The 18,147-nt window shown below is 36.7% G+C and overlaps 1 protein-coding gene across 1 annotated transcript; it reads right to left on the reverse strand.

The window, feature by feature from the left end:
• Window positions 1–1,618: 1,618 nt before the first annotated feature.
• On the reverse strand, window positions 1,619–16,829 carry spint1a (serine peptidase inhibitor, Kunitz type 1 a). The gene is made up of 10 exons (XM_041813554.1): window positions 16,050–16,829; window positions 14,666–14,823; window positions 14,391–14,532; window positions 7,785–7,952; window positions 7,302–7,349; window positions 4,414–4,545; window positions 4,242–4,292; window positions 3,956–4,126; window positions 2,911–2,970; window positions 1,619–2,756 (listed from the first exon to the last, which is right to left on the reverse strand). The coding sequence occupies exons 1-10, from the start codon at window positions 16,456–16,458 to the stop codon at window positions 2,572–2,574; spliced, it is 1,524 nt and encodes a 507-aa protein (XP_041669488.1). The 5' UTR covers window positions 16,459–16,829; the 3' UTR covers window positions 1,619–2,571.
• Window positions 16,830–18,147: the final 1,318 nt, after the last annotated feature.

Genomic DNA, 18,147 nt, shown 5'->3' on the forward strand with positions numbered 1-18,147 from the left:
TGGTGAAAGGACACCATAAATTGTCACCCCCGTCAATTCCATTTATGACGGCCGGGTCAGTGGACTGGGGGGCATACAAAGGGCAGCTTCAGTGAATCAATTGGGTGGGTGCTAATTTATGTGTTGCTGATTTAATTGAGAGAGGGACACTTTTGCAGCTCCTTATGTTTCTTTAAAGATTTCAGTGCAGGCTATAGCGAAAATAACTATCTAACAATTTAAATGAGTAAACACATTGTTAAACTGCATCAAAGTGACTCTTAAGAATTAGTCCTTTACTGCGGGCTTTATTACCTTAATTCTATCTGTTATGCAAGAACAAGTATTATTACAACTATTCAGGAGAATCTGAAATTTGTTGCCCTTTTATAAACACTTTTACATTCAGGGTGAGACAGTTCAAATATAACACACCAATGCCGCCATCTAGTGGATGTACAAGGGTGTGCCTTGGTTGAATGTAGGCCTGTAAGTTACAACTGCTGTTTAAAGGAGCCGCAAATGTTGTGGTAAAATGAGTCCTTATTGACCCTGAAAGAGGAAAATTAGGTGCTGCCCCTTTAGGAAAAGAGAAGAAGAGGTTATAAAAAATTGTTTTATCAGTAGAATATGGTGAAGTTAATTTAGGAAGTGTGCATCATTTCTCCTAATTATGCTTAACTTAGACCTTTAAGCCTCATTCTTGGACACTTTGTCATCTTGCGGTCATAAACTACATTACAACTACCTGTGTACATTAAAGATGGCAGCAGTTCTGACAGACATGTTTTACAGCCAGTCGAAACTGGTTGATTTATGCTTGATAATGTTTGTTTAACATAGCATGCAAATATGTTGAATCTTATCAATAGTTACAAGTAACATCACTTAACAGCAAATATTTGGATGAGGACTCTGGGGCTTGGTAATTTTATCTTTCAATAAAGCTGAGGAAGGTTTTGAATGAAACCAACCGTTTTCAAATTAAAGAGATTAGAAATGCTTTGCAATATTCTACCAAATAGATGTTTTTGCATTTAGATGGGTAAAAGTCCCAAACATTTTTACAAGATGGAGTCTTTAATGTGTCATACAGTAAAATAAACCCACTGTCCTCATACAAGGATATTTTAAAAAATTGGTGTAAAAATAAAATGTTTATTTTGTTATACAAATCAGGTCCTACTGATCTAAAATAACTACGAGAAATAGAAAAAAAAAACCACACTAAAAACATGGGTCTCAGGAGGTTAAATTCCAGGATAGATTAAAACATGATCAACAACTGGCTTTAAGAGTCATGTCAACACAGTACAGCATACTATTTCATATTTTAATATAATAATAATCAGGTATACTTTTTAAGTTTGCAGATTAAAAAGGTACTAATTCAAACAACAACACTATAGTTATGGTTGCCAGTAGGCAATGGTAGACAAAAATCTGGGGCCTCAAGCTCTAGGATTCTCAAGATACAGTCATAGTTGTGCATCAGAAAATTTGGTTTACATCTTAGTTCACTTTAAATGATTAATGTGTGTTGTGAATGTAAATAATCGACCAAGAGTGAATAAAGTGGCATCAGAATAGATTATGAATTTCCCCAAAAATTCCCCCAAAAAATCATAATGACTATTAATCTTTTTTATGCAGACACCAGTGTGGCAGCATAACAAGCTTTTATTTTAATAAGAGCACAAAAGCAAACTACAAATCTGATAATGGGGTTTAACCATTTACAAGGTAAATATACAATATTCCTGTTAAACTGAAGACCGTTTTTATTCAAAATCAAGCTTATTTGTTTCACAAAACAAAAATACTTTTGAGTTGATATTTTTATTTTATATGTCACAATAAGGCCAAACTTACAGGAAAACCTACATCAGGTCATATATACAAAGTTTAAAATGTTGAATATTCAACAACAAGGCTGCTCTATAATGTATCCTTAAGCATCATTGAATGTATGCAGTATGCTTGTTCTAAAAACACATCTAAAACAACAAAATAAGCTTCTGTGAAATATCTTTCTCAAAGTTAAAGACTATGTACAACACTGAGTATGTATGAGTAATGGGTAACATAACATAGAAACAAAGGGACACAATGGGAAGCTGATGTGGCAGGATTTTAGGAAGCTGATTAGGAGTGTGGGTACACATCCACACTATTTTCCAGAGCTCAGTGTTAAGAGGAAGGACGGGGCCCTAGACTTTTACTCTGCAGTAACAGACTTTTGAATAAAGTGACTGACAACAAAGTAGAAAATAATTCTGTATTCAACCTGATAATACAGGCATAAAAAGGGTGTGACATCTAAGGATTTCCTACCTCTGCATGACTGAAATCCTTCCTTTTCAACCTGAGTAAAAGCTCATATCCAACAATGTTTTTAACAGCATAAAAACGAGCTAAATGTAAAATTAAAAGACATCACTGCCTTCTTTATGTATCACCCTTACAAATATATCCATATATGGACAAAAATAAAAATGGATCCTCTCCAGTCATTGTTTCCTCTCTCATCAATCTGAGTTTGTTCAGTGGTGTGACACAGCAGGACGGGGGTCAAAAGTCAAGACCATGGGGTCAGATGGGTTTGGTGGTGCTGTTGTAGACCAGACGCTCTCTGTCCTCAAAGCTGACTGGAGTATTGTTGACAGCCACACGCTGGTGTTGGGGAGACTTTTTCTTTCCTTTTATGAGGCAGTACACCAGGATGCACAGCAGGATGAAGATGGCTGCACCAAGGAGGACTGCAATTGCTAGAATACCTGTTAAATGGACAGGAAAAAACAAAACTAGAAGTTAAAGTTCTGACTGAAATTTAAGACCATGCATTTAAGTATAAAATTATACATAGTAGGAGTTAAGAAGTAGAGGATTTTTAAGTGTACACTGAAATGAGAAAGAACAAGGATTATGTACCTGTTTCGCTCTCAGACACCCTTCTTTCAAATTCTCTCTGCCTTGCAAACACATCCTTTACTGCAAGAAGAAAAAAGACCTAGTTAAAATCTGAACTTGCACATGAAATAAAAAAAAAAAAGCACATTTCCATTAAAAAGACTAAACCGTCTGTGGCCTGTTTTGTCCACAAGGGGGCAGCAAGAAAAGTTGTAAACACAGCTGGCCTCAACACTCTAACAATACAAAACGTTTTTTAACCCTTTTAAAACTTTTTGAATCTTTGTTTTTCTAGGATACAATCTTCTCTGATCCAAAATATGAAATAATACATTTTTTTGTGAAATGAAATGTTGTTTTGTGTCAGTTTCCTAAACAAACAGCTTGTCAGAATAAAACAGGAAATTCTATTTTAGAAGAGACCTGGGGCTGGACCCACTAAAGCGATGGGCTGCTTTTGTATCTGCTAAACCTGTGTCTGATTCACAGAGCATGCCCAAAGAATGAGTTGGCGCAGACTGCTCTGCCAATGAGACCACATCTTGGGTGTGCCTGTGCCATTTGAATGCATGTAAATTGGAGACGATTCTTAAGTTTGGAGCCAAATTGCTTCATTCCCATGGAAATGAGCCTCACTGCAAGAAGGAACTCATTCCCAAAGACCAGTTCTAATAGAGATGGCAGATAACAGTTTTTCACTGATTAACAGCAACTGTTCACGATCAGATGCAACAGTAAAAAGCAGAAGTTGTACAACTTGTGGACAAAAAATGATACCACTGCATCAGAAAAAATGGCATCAAAAACATGAAGCACTAAGATTAAATTATTAAAAAATGTTTAAAAAATCAACTGGTTGCATTTTGTTCGAGTATCTGTAACACCTTTTTTACTACTAAAGTGGTACAGAGGAGGTGGAGGGGTCCCCTGCTTTACATCTCTGCAATGTTCACCATGAAGGTGAAATGTCACAGAAGGTGTACATATTTTAAATTGCACAGTGTATTGGGCTGAAGTGCAGCAAAAATGCTTTTAAATTTGCATTTAAACATCAAGAACAACCCACCTGTTACTCCACGGCAAACTTTAATACAGGACTTCTCAGAGTCAAATTTGTTCTCATTTCCTTGGCAGCCACCGTAGTTGAAGCGGAAGCAGCTTTGATGGATGGGGTTGTAGTACCACTTAGTGATGGTCTCCCTGCAACTTCCTGTGTCAGGAACTTCTGTGCAGCGCACTGGGATCCACAGAGATGAACAGGTGGGATGAGTAGGCAGTAAAATATTAAACAAAATCATCAAAGCTTAAAATTCAGAAAGCACAAAGAAAAAAATGTTTTATGTCAGAATCACCTTTTTGTTCATCAACTGGAATCGTCAGCAGGATACGAAACTTGTTGTCCACTAAAGAAAACACAGAACAGTACTCAAGTCAGCCTATATTTCTTATAAATTTTATGACTGTCCTACAAGGGTTGTTTTAATTCCATGAAAATGAGATCCAGTTTGCATAGATATTGCTTACAGTCCTCGCACTTCTGCTCATCTGAGCCGTCGCTGCATTGTGGAGTTGAGTCACACTCCAGTCCTGGATCCAAACAGCAGCCGTTATCACAGGTAAACTGCTCGGTGGTACACGGGGCTCCACACTTTTCTCCTGTGAAACAATAACATAGAGGATATTATCACTCATAATCAACCTGAGCTGTTACAGGGGGTGTTCTTAAAGTAATACAAGGGCTTCGTCTTAAAGGTGAACCCTCTGAATAATAACTCAGCGCTCCACTAGTCTTTCTGAGCATTACAAAGTGATTTTCCCCCAAAAATAAGGACATAAATATAGCTTTGACCCACAAAACCACAGTGAGCAAAGAAAGGTGATTCAAAGGATTTTGAATAAGCCAACGTTGTTGGTGGAATAGCATAATTTTTTGTTGTCTGTGCCAAATTCTGATTTCTCCATTTGAATGCTGCAGAAACTATCATCTTTCATCCAATAATAGTGAGGCCATGTAGAGTTTCCCTGCTCATAGCTGACAGCAGTGGCCCCCGGTGCCAGTCTTCTTCTGCTGAAGCCCATCTGCTTCAAGGGTCAACATGCTAGGTATTCAGAGACGCTCACTGTCACAGCTTTGTTGTAATGACTGGTTATTTGAGTTGTTACTTTTTTATAAGCTTTAACCAGTATGGTCATTCTCCTCTGATCTCTGCCATTAACAAGGCATTTTGGCCCTGACAACCACGAGACCTCCAACAATCATGGCATGCTCAAAATTACTTAAACCACCATTCCTACCCATTCTAATGGTTTCAGTTTTAGCACAGAGTCTTTACAATGTCTACAGGCCTGAATGCATTGGTTGCTGCCATGTGATAGGCTGATTACACATGTATATGCATTAACTCTTTATAGCAGTGGTTCCCAACCTTTTTTCCTTAGAGACCCAACTATTCCGAACATAATCCCCCTACATACAGATGTTCATGCCAGAAAATCTACCTGTAAACTTTCCATTATTATGACACTGTTTAAGGGCCAGTCCAAAAAAACAGCATTGGTTAATTTTCAAGAAAAGCGTTTTCAGGTTTAAAAAGATTAAAATTTACAAGAAAAAAATGAAATGTTCTCCTTAAAGCTGTACATTTATGTAAACCAAAACTTGGGATTTCTGAGATCAAACAGTTGAAAATAGCCAATTGTGTGAAATTAAAAATCATACCATATTAATCTGTTTTCTTAGCATAAATCCTTCAGTTGAGAGTCTAATCAAATGATACCTACAGGGACTGAGCAATGAGGAAGTACTTGTGCCCAGCAGATTATCATGATAAAACGAACTCAGAAGACACTGGCGTTATCAAACCATTGTTTTCAGTCTGGTTTCTTGTAAATTTTTGACTTTTTGATAATGCTGTGTATTAATGACTTCAAAACTTGACATTTTTTAAAATAATAATGTAAAAACGTACGACATATAAAGTGGGAAATTTCCAGGTTTTTTTCTTGTAAATTTGATACTTTTTAAACTCAGACATCCTGAGAAGGTTTCTTGTAAAAACACATTTTTAATGTAAAAAAAAAAAAAAAAAAAAGAAAAATTAAAGTTGCCTGTTTATTTTTTGTATCTTTTAGGTTGGCCCTTATAGAACTAAATACATTTTAGCTCTAGAATTTTATTGGTGGACATCCCAATACTTCACTTATATATACTGTATATATTTATTATTACAGTGAAAATCAAGGTCAACAAATGACCATATATAGTTCTTTGCATGTTTATGGTAAAAAAAAAAAATCCATAGAGTATATGCATTTTTAAAAGTTAACGATGGAAAATAATCATATATACATTATAATGAGTATCTATTTGTACATTAAAAAGTTATTTAAATATGAAACATTAATTTTACAAGACATGGTGAGTTTGCCTTTAGATTGTTGTCTCTTTAAGCGGCAAGACATGATTGACTTCAGAATATTGTAATGAAGGTACCATCAGTTCTATTTTATAATTCAACAGCTAACCTAAAATAATCACAAATATTGAATAACTAAGTAATTTTAGCACCAATGACTCTCACAATTAAAAATAAAAAAATAGTATATGCCTTTTAAGTGACTAAATTCACATATTTTTTTACTATTTATACTATTTCCTTTTCAATACAGTTCAACCAGAAAACATAATAAAATGCACAAATATTAAATTTCTGAAAAAAGGCTCACAGTAAAAATAAAACTACTGTGTTTTATAAACCACTTAAGTAGAATTTAGCTGGTCTAAGGCTGTAAAACTCCTTAAAAAGATCACTCCCATATAAATACTTACACCCTAAAATTTTCAAAAATAAATAAAATCTACCACTGGATCACTATTTTTTTACAAACCTGTGACAACATCTTACTTCAATGTAGAGAAATATTATTCTACATAATAATGAGTTATTTGCAAAGAAAATACCACTAGTAAAGCTGGCTAGATGAATTTGCCATATGTTTTAACACAGACAACATTTTAAAACCCCAAACAGGTGTATGTCCAACTATGGTTCCACTAATTTTTCTGCTAAAATTTCAGTAATTGCTACAAATCCAAACAAAACTTTAGCCCTAATGTTCACCTTTAAAAACTTTCATCAACTTAAAGTTAATTTTGATTTCATGGCCATTTTCCGTGACGTTGACTGCTAAAAAACATCATTCAAATGCCCATGTGACTTTTTTTTTGCTTGGTAGAATCGATAATGTTTAAAGAGAAAGAACAGAAATGTTGCCTTTTACCCAGTCATGGATTAATGCACAAATAAGATTCAAATACGAGCTTTCAAGTTGTTAAAAAAGACATACTGGTTGACACAAATATCAAGTGGGCAGAGTAGTAAAGGAAACATCAGGTATCAGAATTCACCAACCTAGAGAGTCAGGAACTGGAAAACCTCGACCAGTTTTACTGCTTTTTTCTGGAAAACCAAACAGCAAGATCAAAATTAGTTAAAAAAGATAACTGAAACAAGAAATCAGAATCTCTACATGGAAACTAGTTAAATCCAACAGTGAGGATGCAATGTCTACATAAACACAATTAAAGAAAATGTGTTTACACAGTACAGACTTGACACAGATTAAAAATGGGCGTGTCTTAGAAGTGCTGGCAGTGAGATTTTATTGCCTTTATACTGAAACAGGCTTTTCAACAAACACCAGGGACAGGTGCTACATGGGGGTGGGAAAAAAAAGTAAAATATTCAGCCAATATATTGACTTACAAGAGCCAAAACACGTTATAGTAAGTTTCTAATACACACATTGTCAGAGCAAACATGCCTGTATTATACATGAGAAAATACATACTGCATTAACAAAGCAGCGCAGAAAATGTACAAGAGCACACAAACCTGAGCCGTAGCAGGCGTTGGCACACTCTTCCTTGGTGAGATAGTTGTTGAGATTTTCCCTGCAGCCCCCAAATGTGAACTCCTCGCACTTCTCGGACGCAGCGTTATAATGCCAGCGAGGAAAGGCCCCACGGCACGGTCCGACCTTCTTTGGAGCCATGCAGTGGTCTGAGGGGAGACAGAATATGTATGTTCAATACAATTATTTGAGTTATTTTTACTTATTCTCCCTAAAAATGTGTGTCGACTTCAAACTGTACCTGTAATGTCAGGGGGGAATTCTCTGACTTAGACACACAGTTTCAGTGTCTCCACAGTCTAAGAGTTAATGATTTAAGTTTCCCCTCACGCCATGATTCATGCACAAAGTTCTAGTAAGAAAAGCAACCAACAGGGCTCAGTGTCAGGAATAATAGCCTACTTTAGTCAGTGATAGCATAGTGATAGTTATTCAAAACTGTCTTACATGTCACATACCGATACCTCCCTAATGGGTCAGCACTCTTGGTGTTTTTCTGGTACAGTAATGCTCTTCCACTGTCAATAGCTGGATAAGGTACAAAATAACACATACATACCATCCTACATTTGTGGCACCCTTCTGTTGGGGTACCTACTGTACCTATCTCGCCCTATATGATAGCGTTAAGACTTACTTATATGAACAACAGGAGAAGCGCTTTCTTTTTTTTTTTCCATTTTTGTTGTTTAGTAGACACAGAAAGGACAAAATGGGCAGAGCCAAATGATCTGATTTCTTAACAGAGCCACAATTCCCATCACTAAGAGCAAGGCTGGGTGGACTTTGGCAGTGGAAACACAAGTAATGTTAAACTACTGTACTGAACCAAACCAGACTTCTTGGTGGAAGCTCACTGGCTCTAACACACCTAACAATGTTATTCTTGTTATAATGCATAAAACACAGTCTTAATAACTATTAGTCGTCCTGTCTGATATCTGAATAAGGAAGTGGTGAGATTTTTTTTGTGTTTTTTCTTAACTTCCTACTTTTGTTGTCTGTCTTGTGAGTTTCAGACACATAATTACACACAAAAAATGCTCTTCATAGAGAAATGTTTCTGAGAAACAAGAGCTGATGTGTTTAGATAGACAGAGAGTGCTTTTAAGGGGATGTGAAACGTCTGTCTGTGGTTGATGAAACATATTCCGAGCACCACCAGAGTGCTCACATACACAATGGCTATTTCAAGACAATACAAGTACAAGAGCGGAAATTATAAATGCAACTAGTTCTCATGGTACCACTTCTTACTGTTTTCTATGAATAGTTGTATTTTTACTAAGGCTGAAGGATATGGACCAAAATTACTATTTTTTTAAGCTGGGTGAAGACGCATATTATATATCTTTATGATTTTTTTCTGTCACAGTATCAAAATTATATACTTTGATGCAACACTAGTAAAACAAACCATATCAAAGCAGTTAGATATCACAACAACAAAAACATAAAGTGCCAGACAACAAATGCTTCATCACCAGAAATTGCAGACAAACTCCCTAACATTGTCCAAAATGAACAAAAAACACCACCAACATTGCCATATAATGATGTAAAAAATCTACAGTAATATATACCATATATTTCAAAATGCAGAAATCTGTTACTTTAATGATTATTCTGTAATATCAAAAAGTACAGAAACTTAATGATCTTGGTAAAATTGTTAACAGTAAAAGAAAGTAAGCAAGATCTAAACTGCACACAAACACTGGAAGCATTGGGAGAGTGGGTGGAGTTGCTAAGGACTGCCAGTTTCACCCATTTTCCAAACATTGCCAATGTATTTACACAGTGCAACACTTAAGCAATTTTCTAATATAAATGAAAACACAAATTTACCCAACATTGGGCATTGATGACTTGTTGCACAAACATGTATGAGGATTTTAAAATTTGTATTAATAATAAAGAAATAAAATTCTAACTCCTATCTGAATAACTTTGATATACCTTTGATTAAAAATCCCTCCTTATTGGCTATACTACCAGGTAATGTTGAAATATCAAAACATAAAAAACTCTGGTGGTGCCATTTAGCTCTGATGACTAGTTACAGGGTTACTTTTGGAAATCATCCAATATCACCACTTTTAAGGGTATGAGTGGATAATTTATAGTGGCTTATGAATGAGGCTATTACCGTACTCATTGGAAGGATACATATTGTATAATCTGCTTGGATTTCCTGGGGTTTATGTTTTTGCTCCTTTCTCCTATCTGGATTAAATTGAGCATTACTGCTAGATGACTGACTTTTTCTTTTTAATAGAAAAACATACATATCTGAGCAAGATGTGAAGTAACATTACATTTATGAAAATGGTTGTAAAAAGATAGCTGATACCTCCCTGTAAATGTGTTAACACACATATTAATTAAAAAAATGATATGACCTCATTTCAGATAGAAACATTTTCACAGATGTTAATGCGGTGCAGTTGGCCAAGTGGTTTGGGGTGCATCCTGTGTATGCGGTTGGCCCGGGTTTTAATCTGTCATGTGGCACTTTATGCATGTCTCTCCCCAGCTCTCTTATCCCTGTTTCTGATTCTATCCACTTTGTCAATAAAGGCATAAAAAGCCCCAAAATACAGTCTTTAAAAAAAAAAAAAAAAGAAAGAAACGTTGCAGTAAGTAGTTTTTAGCATAAACATTTTTCCTGCACATTAGCCCTGTTTTTTTCCTTGCAAATTTACATCAGTTATATTATTAATGATACTGTCTTACCCTGCATTTCACTTCATAAAATATGTATACAGCTTGAAAAGTCAGAATAGGGCCAAGTAGAGGTGGAAAGTAACTAATTAGATTTACTCCGATGAGCAGATGGCCTAGTGGTTTGTGGCGCGCCCCATGTACGTGGGCGGCCTGGGTTCGAGTCTGGCCTGTGACCCTTTCCCATCGCATGGCTCTCCCTGCTCTCTCATCCCTATTTCCGACTCTGTCCACGGTCCTCCTCTGTCAAAATGAAAAAGCCCAAAATAAATCTTAAAAAAAGATAAAAAATTTACACAGCCTACTGTAACTGAGTAGTTTTTTGGGTACTTGGACTTTTTTGAATACATTTTGAAATCTGCACTTAATTCTAATTAAGGAAGTTTTAACCAGAGTAACTGTACTTTAACTTTGAGTATTGATATATCAGGGTTAAATATTTCAGTTAAAAAGTGTAATTTTAACTCCATACTGAGTGAAATGGTGTTTTGTGTTGTCAGAGTTATTTGACAGTGTTTATCCACCAGTGTTAGTTCACCCCTGTAAAGAGTTAACTGATCTAATCTTTGCCCCCTGCCATTTCAATCCTTGGGGGATGTGTGGGTGGAGTTCCCCATTATGCCCTTGGGCTAAGTGTTTTATACGTGTGTAATTGTGTTTACATGCTGCCTGCTGTACAGTGATCTCTGCTGGGGTTCTTTTGCTCATGTTTCTGGTGGATTATTGTTATTTTAGATGCAAGACACATTTGCAACATGAGTGGAGTTATCCACTGGGTTAGAGTTCCTATCTGTAACTTTGAAGGACACTTAGTGCATATTCTTCATCTGTATGCATTGCCTTGCTATGAGGCTGACTCTCTGCTTTGGTCTTGCTAGAGGAGAGCCACCCTTTCACAGATTTTCAAGAGTTACTGCAGCTCTGTCATATTATAAAATATATAACACTTTCAAAAGTGTAGTTTAACTTTGTGTGGCATGGACCAACAAAGACACTTTTAAAGTATTAAATAGAACTATGTAAATTCAGTTAATGCTGTCAAATTCTCTGTATTTTAATGTATTTTAGAGGTGCAACTTTACCTGAACGGCCTAACTGGAGATCTGTTCTCTTGATAATCTTGTTGATCTTGTCAATAAGGAAAAATCCAGTTTCAATGTTCAACGTTTTACTTTTACTTGAGTAGATATATAGATCTATACTTTAACTTTTACTACAGTAAAATTTAACCAAAGTAACTGTACTTTACCATAGTTGTAGTAGAGTACAATAGTTGTGTACTTCTCCCACCTCTGGTGTCTAGTCCTAATTCTAACTCTTCTTTATTGCACTAGAAATGGGGCAGCATTGACATGTAGAGTCACCTCCATTGAAACTCATTCCTCACACTATTCATTGCTGTTAATGAGTAACTGAACCACAGATTAGTTAAAAGTCTTTTTAGTCCAACACTCAATCAGCAACATACAAACACAACCATGAGAAAAAAAGCATTGAAAACAATAAAACTCAAAGACTTTTAATCAATACAGAGGAGGATCATGGCTGCGACACGCCGTTTTGTTTGTGCAATCAGGCTGAAACCAGACTGACAGGTTTTGTTGAGTCGGGGGAGGAGAGAGTGGGATGGTAGGAAAAAAGTAACTGCACTACTCACTTCCGTTTTCAGGAGAAACTACAGACATAAATGTTCAACACGGCTTCACCACAGCTTTCTGTGAGGTTTATTAATGGACGTGACTTTGACACTGAACGTGACAGCAGGGATAACATTTAATAAACTGCTGTTCTAAGACAAAAAGCTTTTAAAAGATTACACTGACAGGGAAGCTGGTCTAATCTTCTTATAACATGAGTTTTTATCTCTCTATCTTCACACTGTGTCGTCATTCAGTCCAAAGAAATCAGGCGAGCATGCCTAGACAGGTTTGATCACAACTAACAAGGAAAAGCTCACCAGTGATAAAAACTGAACCAAGTTCTTAAGAACTACGAAAAAAAGTTATGAAACAAAGTGCTTAAAAATTAGGCGCACAGTGCATCATCTTTCCTTAACTCCTGCATGTCCAAACATTAAACATAAGGCAGGCAGTTGCCTCTGAATAAGCAGACAGAAATGTCAAACACCTACAGTGGACACATGACTCATGTTTACTCCTGAAACTGAACCATTACTTCTGACAAATTCTCTCTCTTTGAATGTTTACAGAGAAACGCTCCAATCTACAGGAGATAATAAAATTCACAAGGTCAGATTAGCTGGCTTTTATGTGGGGAACACACGTTTTATTCTCATTCAATGTTTTATCATTGTTTAAGCTCAGGTATACATTTTTCTAATTCATACCTTGACTCCGAGTTTTATTTCATTTCTTCTTCATACCTTTGATAAATTATATTTTTCTTTTTTACACGTTTAAAGTTTATCTATTTCCATCAACTCATGCTATTTCCTGTCTTTCTGTTTTTATGTGAAGCAGTTTGATCAGCAAGCCTTTTAATATGACATTTATAACCTGTGTATATAGTTTATATATAAAGGGCCTTTTTATTGAAATCTCAGCTTAGTTGAGTTGGCTGATGTTGAATGACTCTAGGACAGCGTTACTCAACCCTGCTCAAACAAAGAGTCAAATTGTTGAAAAACACATTTGCAAGAGCCACAATCAAAGTGGTAAAAAGTGGCAAAAATGGGTTAAAGTGACAATAAAACTAAGTTGGAGGAGGCAAAATAATCAAAAAGCAGCAAAAAAGGGTGAAAATGGGCAAAATTTGCCAAATACTGGGTGAAAATAGAAAAACATGGGGAGAAAAAGTGGCAAAAAGGGCAGAAAGTGACAAAAAAATGAGTTACAGGTGGTAAAATGGTCAAAAGTGGTAAAAACATGACAAGAAAATGAGTGGAAAGTGGCTAAAATGGGCAAAAAGCAGCACAGAGTGGCAAAATTTTTGGCAAAAAGTGGCATTTGGTGGCAAAAGGCATCCTAAATAGGGGTAAAGTGGCAAAAAGAGTTGACATAAGTGGGCTTAAAGCAGTAAAAATAGATTCAAAATGGCAAAAATTTTAAAATAAGGGCAATGGAAATATACAAACAAATGTAAAAGTTGACAATTAAAGCCACCTGATTAAAGTGGGAAACAAACTGATTAATGTGACTTGCAATGGATAATTTCTGAGATCAAAGTTTCCCTTTATTTGAAGGTTTTCTGGGGGAATAATATTTCAAATTAAGACATAAAAGTGCCACAAATGATCACAAAAGACCCTCATGTGGCTCAAGAGCCACAGGTTGAGTATCAATGCTCTAGGATAAGTCTGCTGTCATGCAATCCATGTTGAGAAAGAAAATAAGGATGTATAAATTCCAGGGCTATCAAGATTAATCTAGTTAATTGCGATTAATCCATAATTAGTGAGCTAATTTTTAAGTCACGATTAATTGCATGATTTATTGTCCCTTTCAACACACTATGGATAAGCTGTATCAGTGTCTCCCTGCAGCCACAGTGACGGAAAATATGTCCACCACTGCAACTTAGTGTCCCATTTTACTGTAAAAAAATTTAGTCAGAAATACACATTCATACAGTCCATAACACATTCCTTTTCCTGTGGTTAAGTTCATGTCATAATCTTCTATCTAAGTGGGTCTGTATCCAAACAGGAAGTCAATGACCTTTAGTTAAAACAGCAGACAAAATGACAAAAATAATTTAAAATGCACAATGGTGCAATTTTAAAATCTGATTAAAAGGGTGCATTTATTTACAATTAACTACAGAAATTTAGAGATTTATCATGATTAAAAATTTTGACAGCCCTAATAAATTCACATATGATGAAAATGCAGCTGCAAACTTACGCTCAGACTGCTCCGGAGTCAGGACCAAGACGGTGACCTTGGTGGAGTCAAACTGGCCGATCGTGTCTGTGACGGTCAGCTGGAACTTGTACACTCCTGATGTCAGATTGGACACCTCAATTTGGTCCTCAAAGGAGGTTTTCTAAAAGGAATAGAGGGGCATATTTTCAGACTCCACACAGATGAACTTTCCATATATAACTAAGATTTTAAAGGGGAAATTCAATAGACGCTCCCAAGGAAGAACTGACTTGCACTGCAGTCTCTTCACTCACCTCAATGACAGCATAAGGGTATGTGGTGAGCATTTGCCACTGGTAGGACACGATCCCTTTGTCATCTTTGCTCGCCATACCATTCAGCATCAGAGTGTCCTGTGGTTGGACCACACGGTCCTGACCTCCGTTTGCAATAGGTGGATGGTCTGATTCATCTGTAAAGACATTGCCGTGTTAATGTAAATCACTGAAACACACTCCATTTTAAATTTTTACACGAGTAAACAAAGTTGATTGGAACTCCTTAGGAGGCAGAGGGGGGGAACAGAAACCTGAAGCAGGGGTCATAATGGCCCTGCATGTGTGAACATGCTGAACAGAGGGTTTCTGCCCTAAATCTGCAGCCTCATGTATCCTCATTACAAACCATCTTAAAACCACTGAAGCAATTTGGAACAATTCTTGATGTTAATGAGGCAAAATATTTATTTAATTGTGAGAGTACATTATATTGTGTAGATTAGAGAAGAAAATGTAGACTCTGCAGCAATATTCATTCGAGGTTATCCCTAACCAAAAATGTAGGTTATGATTTAATCATCCAGTATCAGTAACCACTGATCCTACAGATAGTGTCCATTACCACAGCGGTTCCCTGCCTTTTTGACTTAAGCCCCCTCCCCCCAGTTGTCTAAGTATCTAAATAAAAGACCCACTTGACAATTGTACACATCAATTTCAATTGTTTTTATAAACAAAACCCCAATATGATAGGCCAACACACACCTGTTCCTGCAAAAGGATCTATGTAAAAACTACCAATTATTATAATGGCATATAAAGACTAATAAATACTTCAATAAATAGAGACTGTTAATTTTTTCAGAAAAAAAAAAAAAATCAAAATTCCCAATTTTAATTTTTCAAGAAAACAGATTTTTCCCCTTTTGCAAGACTGGAAATTTGTGATTTTAAAACCTGACATTTTTGAGTTTCTAATGTCAACATTTAAGACTTTATAAACTTGGAAATTTCAGGCTTTTTCTTGTAAATTTAAGACTTTTCAAGCAATGAAATACTGAGTTGTTTTTTTTTTTAATACATGACTTTATAATATTAAAAATGTATCCCCCCAAATTTTCACTTCGCTTTAAAGAAAAATCCTCTTTTTTTCCTTTTTGCTTTATGGTGGCCCTAATACACCGCCATACGTTGTTTCTAATCATGACTTACTTATATTTTTAAAAATATATCTCATTTTGACAAGACCAGGGCAGACAGGGCAGACAGGGCAGACACTCCCCTGAAATCTTCGGTGCCCGGACCCCCAGGTTGGGACCCAGTGCCTTATTAAAACAGGGGAAAGCCCTGAATACATCTGTCAATGGAGCTTTTTGACACACGTTTTTGAAAACGCGCATTAAAGAACTTCTTGTCTTACTTGGAGGATTATCCACTTGAAGATAGCTCTCATAAACAGAGCCCAGGATGTAATTCATGTATCCTTTCTTCCTGACAAAGCGGCACACGTATTTCTTTTTGTAGAGACAGTCAAACAGAAAGCAGGAGTTGACCAAACCCTCCTGGGATCCTTTCTCCATTAAGGCGACGTTACACCTTGACTCTTTGCAGCACGCGCTGACGCAGTCCTTGTATCGCTCCAGTTTCGGTGATGAAATGAAGGTGGCCCCGTCTTTCACAGACTCATCGGCATCGAGAACAAAATCCTCCTTACCCGACTTAAACTGTGCCAAACATTCCTCACCCACCTCCTGGCCAGAAGCGGAGTGTCGCAGCAGCATTAGGAGCAACACACACGCTCCATATTGTCCTCTGAGGAGGGAAAACATTTTAAAAGTCCTCTTTTGATTTCCCGCCGGTGAAATCCACAGATAAACCAAAACCACCGTTATGTGAGTAGAAATACTACTTCAATGTAATATTTTAAAAAAGGAAACTAGTTCCAGGTGTGTTTAGGCACCCAACACCGTCTTTCTTCTGATGAACCTGGCGTCAAATACGAGTAAAAGCACCTCCTGACTTCCTGCTTTGCACCCTGAGGTAAATCAAAACGTCCACGCGATTCTGCTCCTCTCAAACTCTGAAACTCTCACAGATTCCTCCGTTTGATGTCGACAAAAACCTACTGGTCTGTCGACGACATTGCCCAGGTGAGTCACCTGAGAGAGATACAGGAAGTGAAATTCCACTCCAGGGTTGCCACTCCCTTCTGCTGTTATGTGACGGGGGCCCAACAACAACCAGGACACAGCTTTGTGTGTGTGGTTGAAATGTCAGGCATCTTTGTTAACACGTGGAGTTTTAAACAATATTCTTAGTGTTGAAGTTTTTGACAGGGGAATAAAGACTTTGTTCTCCTTTTATTCTGCTCCCTCACTGAAACTAACTCTGAAAATACAAAGACTAAGGGAATTGTACTTTATAAGAACATGCTGATTTATTGTCTGAGATACTCTGTTTAATCTTATACAGTGTACTGAGTTAAAGCTCCTGTAGAGGATTTAAAGTTTGTGTTGATTTTGGCACCCCAGGGGACAAAGTGGTACCTCAGTCCCCTTTGCTGGTCTTCTATATGTGTAGATAATGTCTTGCCCTTTATTTCCTCCATCAGTTCAAACATTTTGTAAGAATCTGTGTTATGGAAAATGTTTGAAAATCTTCCATACACTAATTTATTTTATTTTGGGTATTTTATACCTTTATTTATAGAGGAGGACTGTGGATAGGGTTCAAAACGAGGGGTTGGAGGGGCTAGAGACTTGCAAGTAAAGAGCCACATGCCCCCAACAACTTTACGTACAATTGCAACAGTTTTCACGACTCAATGTTTAACATAAATCCACCTATCAGCCTTTATTAAACATGATTCATGATTAACATATATGAATGACCTATTCTTGATCGACACTGCTGTTTTCTGCAGCAATTTTCCACATCAGGATCTTTGAAAGTGTAAAATCCATGCATAAAAATCAACACCAAAGACCTGTTCCTGCACAGATTTTCCACCAATCACAAATCATCTACAAATCAATCCACAAATCATGCTAGCATCAAACCTAGTGATGGGCAGCACAGCAGCCCTAGAAAAATGTGGCCAAAACACCTCAGTCGCCCCCTTGTGGCTGGCTGCAGTAAAGGTGATCTCAGGCCTGAAGGCTAAAAATTGTAAATTTTAAAGAAAATAGAAACATTTTTCAATAATTTGTTGATTAAACCAAACTGTTAATATTTGTTCCTTTGAAAGTCTGGCCCCCAAACTGTCTGTCGAGAAAAAAGCTGGACCTTGTACAAATATGGTTGATGACCCCTGCACTTGGCCATTTATGTCCCACTCTGTCATTTATTAACAATATAAAAATTGTATCACAATTATCATTCATAAGCAGTAAAAAAGTGTTTCTCAACTGGTGGGTCGGGACTTAAAAGTGGGTGAAAATGTGTGCTGGGAAAAATGATGTACGTGACGTACAAAGGCCAAAGCAGACACTTCCTAACATTTTATCATACTCATGGGT

This window comes from Cheilinus undulatus, linkage group 18, assembly GCF_018320785.1.
Source record: "Cheilinus undulatus linkage group 18, ASM1832078v1, whole genome shotgun sequence".
Lineage (NCBI taxonomy): Eukaryota > Metazoa > Chordata > Actinopteri > Labriformes > Labridae > Cheilinus > Cheilinus undulatus.